The sequence below is a fragment of the Aplysia californica genome, unplaced genomic scaffold, assembly GCF_000002075.1.
Source record: "Aplysia californica isolate F4 #8 unplaced genomic scaffold, AplCal3.0 scaffold00124, whole genome shotgun sequence".
Lineage (NCBI taxonomy): Eukaryota > Metazoa > Mollusca > Gastropoda > Aplysiida > Aplysiidae > Aplysia > Aplysia californica.
The window spans coordinates 132,205-139,994 of NW_004797394.1; the positions used below are offsets into that span (position 1 = coordinate 132,205).

General features: G+C 39.4%; 1 protein-coding gene across 1 annotated transcript; it reads right to left on the reverse strand.

Annotated features, from left to right (window-relative positions):
- Positions 1–2,628: 2,628 nt before the first annotated feature.
- Positions 2,629–6,140, reverse strand: LOC101864452 (zinc finger protein 493-like). The gene has a single exon (XM_013081283.2). The coding sequence runs from the start codon at positions 5,666–5,668 to the stop codon at positions 2,858–2,860; it is 2,811 nt and encodes a 936-aa protein (XP_012936737.1). The 5' UTR covers positions 5,669–6,140; the 3' UTR covers positions 2,629–2,857.
- Positions 6,141–7,790: the final 1,650 nt, after the last annotated feature.

Here is a 7,790-nt window from a genome sequence, read left to right on the forward strand (position 1 = left end):
CACGCAACTCCTGCTCCTTCCACCTAAAAAAAAAAGTCATGAGACAAAGAAGTTCCCAAGAAAAAAAATTTGACAATTAAGTTAATTAATTGAGCTGATGACCCACCAAGCCAATTTGTTTGGGAACAGGACACCGAAATAACTTGATTACTATGTTACAAACAGACAATTCTCTAAGTAGGGGACAAAATTTGTTTGTGTGAGAATTGCAAAGTATAGGGAGTTGTGTACACATGTATATTACATCTGTCTCCCTTCTACCTTCTCGACAAAAATACAACTGTGAAATGTGGTGGGACAAATGAAGAAAGTGGGCTGGGCTTCTCATTATTAAGGGGAAAAGCAAAACATACAAAAATTATAGAGATCTAGTACAGGAAACTTCCATTATATCAGGCATGTTAAAAAATGGCAATAGTTGTGAACTGAGCACAAGCATCGCATGAGAATAAAATCCCCTTGCACAATCAAATTAGAGAAAGCTACAACATAAAATACAGTTTACAAATCTAATAGAAAGAACATTTTCAAAAAAGAGAGGGGGAAAAACGCATACATTGTATTACTATACTGTATAAGGAAAGACAAATTAAAATACATCCATTTTATCAGAATGATAAACTTTATGTAAAACCAGTCTGCAAAGTGTACAGGCAGAAATATATATATTATATATATATACGGTAGGCCTATCTGTTTTATCTGTTTGGAAGAGACAATATAAAGACAATGGTGACCTCTTGTCCATTTTGAATGCAAATAGATCTACATCATGTAGGCCTACATGATGAAAAAGAATCACAAAAGAAATAAGAAATCATATGTCTGTGTTATAATAATGTCAGCCGCACTTCGTACTGTTGTACTGCCAGCTTCATGCACATCTCAAGAAAGGTGTTGTAACGAGGTTTGACTGTATCTCCCTTGATAGTCTGATTTTTTTACAAAGTGCTGTCCGTACAATGAAAAGATTTCCTCATCCTGTAGATTTTGCTATATATGTGAATGCTTTTAACTATGTAACTATATGTATATCAGTATCAATATATATAGGTCTACCATATAATATCATGTACCTCTTTCTAATGCGTGAGAAAGTACGTAAAATATTTAAAAAATACACAAAAGCTGGACTCTACTTGGATTTTATCAATCATGAGACATACACAAATTAAATTCAAAAGAAATCTAGATTTGACAGTCTTGAGACTCAGCAAAATTGAAAATCAGTACTACAAACTTAAAAATGAAAGTTCCATTTATGCTAAAGCTGCTACTCCTTTAATTGAGGGAAATAATTATAATGTTGCACCACAAACTTCACATTGTAAGTTGTTTTTTTGTTCATCAGTGTGTTCTTTTGTGATTCTCTAGAATGGCACTGTGTGAGAATTAGACTGACTTCACATATGAAACATCGCACCACAAATTTCATACAGTGACACTTGGAAATGAAGACATCAGGCCTGATTTTCAGTTTCGTTGAATTCGAGTGTTAGTTTTAATGGTTTATAGCAATATAGAGCAACAAATTGCATTACAATATACATATATATAGAGCCTAGCTTACGGAAACGTTAGCTTCCACAGACCAGAGCTCACTTCAATACTTTTAATCTACGTCTACTAAGCTAGGCCAAGCCTATCATTATTATTACTATTAACATGTTTGGTAGCCTGGAAAAAAATGGGTGGGAGTATGATTGTGACGTGTATGTATACACGTAGGCTAATTCTGCTGATGTTCCACACCCGAAACACTTGTGCCTACGCCCCCCCCCCCCCCCCCCCCCCCCCACTCCCACTAGACACTCGCATTAAATGATGATGTTGAAAGAAGGCGAACTGCTTGGTCGCATAAGATGTACGTAATAGGCTACACCTACGCGTGTAATGATCCACGGTGCAGGTACAATCGATGGTCTCTTGGAATACAGCAGAGAGATATAATAAGCTTGTTTGCAGGAGAAAAATGCGAGAAGCCACAGGAGTGGGGGCTGTTTGGCTGGCAAGCGGCTTTGTTGAGTCCAAGTTTGCTCATTTACTTGTTTTTTTAACCCAAGTGATTTTGTTGATTTTAGTTAACACCAGACACACACGCACAGTCACACATGTGCTGGCCATCCGTCCGACTCCAACATACATTACGTGCTAACAATATGTGTTTTGGAATGAAAGAATGCCACTGATTGGTTGCATAGTATATCATGATATTATATTATTATAAACAATGGGCTCTAAGTCTAGTGAATAATGGTTCACGACGCATGCAGGTGCCATAGGTAGTTTCCAGGAATCAATAATAATACTAAATCCTTTCCCACAAACTTCACACTTGTAAGGTTTTTCTGCCGTGTGTGTTCTTTTGTGGCCGTGTAGACTCAAAAACTATAGTGCAAATGCTGCACCGCAAACTACACTTGTATAGGGTTTTTCTCCTGTGTGTGTTCTTTTGTTCATCTGTAGGCTATTATTTCATGCAAACTTTTTACCACAAACTTCACAATTGTAGAATTTTTCGCCCTGTGTGTATTCTTTCATTAGGTACCACAAGGTAACCACTTCTTCTAAAAATCTTTCTCCACAAACTTCACACTTGTAAGGTTTTTGTCTGGTGTCAGTGTTTTCTTTTTTTATGTACTGTTAGGTTACTCTTTTCTGCAAATACTTTACCACAAATTTCACACGTGTAAGGTTTTTCTCCTGTGTGTGTTCTTTTGTGACACTGTAGAGACTTACCACATGCAAATGTGGAACCACAAACTTCACACTTGTAAGGTTTTTCTCCTGTGTGTATTCTTTCATGTACCACAAGGTTGTACTACTAATTCTAAATCTTTCACCACAAATTTCACACTTATTTATAAGGTTTTTCTCCAGTATGCATTCTTTTATGTCTTGATAGGTTACTCTTTTCTGCAAATACTTTACCACAAACTTCACACTTGTAAGGTTTTACTCCTGTGTGTGTTCTTTTATGTAACAGTAGATGACCATGTTGTGCAAACTGTTTACCACAAACTTCACACTTGTAAGGTTTTTCTCCTGTGTGTGTTCTTTTGTGTGTCCGTAGGTATTCAATTCGTGCAAACTGTTTACCGCAAACTTCACACTTGTAAGGTTTTTCTCCGGTGTGTATTCTTTTATGTTTCAATAGGTTAACACTTACTGTAAATCCTTTACCACAAACTTCACATGTGTAAGGTTTTTCTCCCATGTGTTTTCTTTTGTGGCTGTGTAGACTCCGACTACATGCAAATGCAGCATCACAAACTTTACATTTGTAAGGTCTTTCTCCTGTATGTGCTCTTTTATGTACCAACAGGCCATCACTATTCGTAAATCCTATACCACAAATTTCACAACCGTACGGTTTTTCTCCAGTGTGCGTTCTTTTGTGGCGCTGTAGAGTCAAACCATGTGCAAATGTGGCACCACAAACTTCACACTTGTAAGGTTTTTCTCCTGTGTGTGTTCTTTTGTGTACCACTAGGTTTTCACGTCGTTTAAACTGTTTACCGCAAACTTCACACTTGTACGGTTTTTCTCCGCTGTGTACTCTTTCATGAGACAATAGATTACGACTTTCTGTAAATCCTTTACCACAAACTTCACAGGTGTAAGGTTTTTCTCCCGTGTGTGTCATTCTGTGGCTCTGTAGACTCATCCTATATGCAAATGCAGCACCACAAACCTCACATTTGTACGGTTTTTCTTCTGTGTGTGCTCTTTTATGTTGCAGTAGGATGTCACTTTCTGTCAATCTATCACCACAAACACTGGCTTGTTTAAACGTTGCACCACAAACTTCACACCCGTAAGTTTTGTATGTTTTTCCACCTGTGTGGGTTCTTTTATGTTTCAGTAGATAACCGCTTTTTGTAAGCTTCTCACCACAAACTTCACACCCATAACCCTTTTCTCCTGTGTGTTTTCTTTTGTGACTCTCCAACACACTGGCTTCTGTGAGGTTTGCATCACAAACTTCACACTGGGAAAGCTTTTCTCTTGTGTGCATATTTATGTGTCTTTGCAGGATGTCTATCTGCGCGAAAGTCGCACCACAATCTTCACACTTGTAAGGTTTTTCTCCCGTGAGTGTTCTTTTAGGTCCCAGTAGACTTCCACTTTTTGTAAACTTTTCATTTTCACCACAAACTTTACACTTGAAAGGGTTTTCTTCTGAGTATGTAGGCCTACTTTCCTTAGTCATAGGCCTGGGTCCATATGGGCAGCCAGTGTCTGTCTCTTTATTGTACACTTTTGGGTCTGTGGTTCTAGAAGAAGACTCAGGAACATTTACCAACCTGGTAATAGATACAACACATGAAAAGTTAAAATCAGATACTTGTTTCCTAATGACAGAGCCAGAATTTGAGACATATTCCAGGAAAACTGGATTGGCAGGAGAGAAAGTTGAAGGTTTTTCTCCTGTGTGAGTTCTTTTATGTATCAGTAGTTGACCATTTTGAGCAAACAGTTTACCACAAACTTCACACCTGTAAGGTCTTTCTCCTGTGTGTACTCTTTTATGTACCACAAGTTGACCTCTTCTTCTAAATCTTTGAGCACAAACTTCACACTTGTAAGGTTTTTCTCCCGTGTGTGTTCTTTTGTGGTACTGTAGACCAAAACTATGTGCATATGCTGCACCACAAACTTCACACTTGTAAGGTTTTTCTCCAGTGTGTGTTCTTTTGTGAGTCAGTAGGTTACTATTTTGTGCAAATGCTGCACCACAAACTTCACACTTGTAAGGTTTTTCTCCAGTGTGTGTTCTTTTGTGAGTCAGTAGGTTACTATTTTGTGCAAACTGTTTACTACAAACTTCACATTTGTAAGTTTTTTTCCCTGTGGTTCTAGAAGACTCGGGAACATTTACCAACCTCGTAATAGATACAACACAAGAAAAGTTGAAATCAGATACTTGTTTTCTAATAACAGAGCCAGAATTTGAGACATAGTCCAGGAAAACTTGATTGGCAGAGAAAGTAGAAGTTGGACTACTAGATGCAACAACATCAGTGTCTGGGTTGGAACTCTGCTCCATACACAAACTCCTCAAATTGGAGGTTTGCTGCTGTAGTCTTCCAGTCTGACTGATATGATCCTCAACAAACATACGCTCTGCACAAATCTTCTCTACATCTCCCACTTGTCCTTCTGTCTTTCCTATCTCTCCAAAGTCTGGACAGTCCCATTTTGATATTTCCTCTTTCACAAAATTCTCCACTTTTCGTTTCACATCATCACCACCATCAAGAAATTGTTCAAATAGTGGTTCAGTCTTCACCATATCAATATCTGTAAGGCACTCTGGTTTAATGACACGTTTTATCTTTTCCTGCTCCGCGAACAAAGAGACAGGCTCATCTTTTACTGTGATGCATCTGTTTTCAACGTCTGGTTCATCATTTCCCTCTGCCTTGACATCACACAACCATTCAAAACTGGACTCTTCGTTTATTGGCAAATGTTCCTCTTTAACATCAAGTTTTTGTTTTTTTAGATCAAACAGGAACAAAGAACTGCTTTTCTTATCTTCACAGTTATTCTCCCCACTTGTAATGTCATGTTTCACATCCTCCCTTATAATCAGAGAGCAAGGAGACCTAGAACTTGAACAAGGTTCCCCTTGAAAGACAATGTTATCAACGCCAAGATTCATACCTTCTCCAGAAGAACAAGGAACAACAAATACATTTGTTTTCACACAGCTATTTCCATATAATCAGAGAGATCTCCAGTGATAAGACTAGAAGATCTATTCACTACTGTGTGTGTCTTCTTCAGAGTTACGACGTTCATTTGTTTTGTTGGGTAGGAAATGTCAGCCATATTTAATGCAGTCACATTTCATAACAGCATCTCCAAACTGTACACAGAATTATACTGATTAACGCATAAACATTTCTATGAGGACGACAAGAAATGTTCATTTCGTGCTCCAAATCGGGTGAAGCAGAAAGCACGTTCGGAGCACAGGGCGGCATAGGGTAGCGGCCTCTCGTCTCGGCTTGGGCGCTAGGACAAGGACCTCAGATAACCTTCTTGGTTCGTTATTGAATAGCCTAGTAACCACGTTTGGGAAAAGGAACAGTAGGCCTATTCAGAAAGAGACAGAGAGAGAGAGAAGAGGGGAGGAGTTGATCTTGCGAGAACTTCCGGGCGGGTGAGAATAGCCACTTTCTTTGTAGGCCTATTTTGTTCGCCTTTGTTGTTTATGAACGATCAAAAAATGTGAAGAGCATACCACAGTTGCAGCAGTCTACTGGAGAAACGAGAGGATCAAAGATCTGGATCTCGTTGTTGTTGGGCTTCGGCCGAGATGAGCTTATCTCTATTCAATCATAATTATATCGCTCGTCTCGGCTTGGGCGCTAGGACAAGGACCTCAGATAACCTTCTTGGTTCGTTATTGAATAGCCTAGTAATAGTAACCACGTTTGGGAAAAGGAACACTCCGAACACAACTAAGATCTGTAAAAGATCTAAGGCCCAGTGCCTAGGCCTAGATCTACCTTTCATTCAATCATTATTCCCGTGAGTCTCGCCACGCAACGTGGAGGGGAGCAATGTGGCAATGTGCCAGAGGAAGGGCAATTATACCACTGGATTTGCATCAATACCAAAGTGTGTCCAGCTTCGACCCCTTCGCCTTCTGTGAGTCACCAATGAAGCTGTTGTTTTGCTTCATTTGCTTTTTTTCTGCTTCCTTGAAGAGGCGTCTTGTGGGGTGGGGCTTGCAGCTTTAGCCCCACCTGGTTTACTTCACTAAAAAAGTTACTTCTCTGACTAAAATCAAAACAGCACATTTCACAAAATTTTTAACGTTTTTTTTAATATTAGAGGGTTTTACGGCGCTCGCAACTGCATAAGGTCATATGAGCGCCAAGGGGTGGGTGTCAACAGAAAAGTCTTTACAGGGAATCAGACTTAGACTGCTCACTTCTCTAGCTTCAACAGCACAAGGTCTGCTTCGACTATCAAGGCACCCCGGAAATAGCAGGTCACAAGAGAGTGACAAACATACAAAAGAAGTAGAGAAAAATGACAATAGTAAGGATCAGGAAAGAAAAAGCAGCAGTCCCCTGTTGTAGATCAGGCACAGTTATGAGCGTGACAAGAGTCAGCCCATTTACAATTCTACTATGCTTGAACGAGAAATGTCCCCCCTTTGGGAATGGCCTTAAGACACTACAGTCAGGGGCACTGCCCCGGGGGGGGGGGGGGGGGGGGGGGGGGGGTTAAGGGATGAAACATAAAAATGTATTCCAATAAAAAGTGAAACTCCATGAACATCCAAACAAAACTCCTGAAGCACAACTCGAAAAGTGATCTGATTTGTCTGTGTGTCTACTACTATTTACTATGACTGTAGCTCCGTCCAATCAGGCACTTTTTCTGTCTAAGACCTTTAGGATATTTTGCCTAAGCCGGTCTGTTCTTTTACCTTTGACATTCAGAACGTACATGATTTTATATCTTCTTTCAACTTGACTCCTCATCAGGCATTTGGGACCTTATTATTTCTTTGCCCATCCAGAAAAATAGTCCTTAATCCCATCCTCATTAGGATTCAAGATTTGAAAGGCATGAGAAAACAGCAACAAAAGAAAGCATCCTTCAACTGTGTCTGCAAAACCTAAAAACTGAAGCAGGTATAAATAAAGACAAGCAGCATTTCTTAGTGCAAATTCCCTCTCAACAGCAAGCTATACGTGCTTTACAATCTATCATTACCTCAGCAGACCTTGATAGTATTCTGAAACAATCTCATCTTCCTGGGA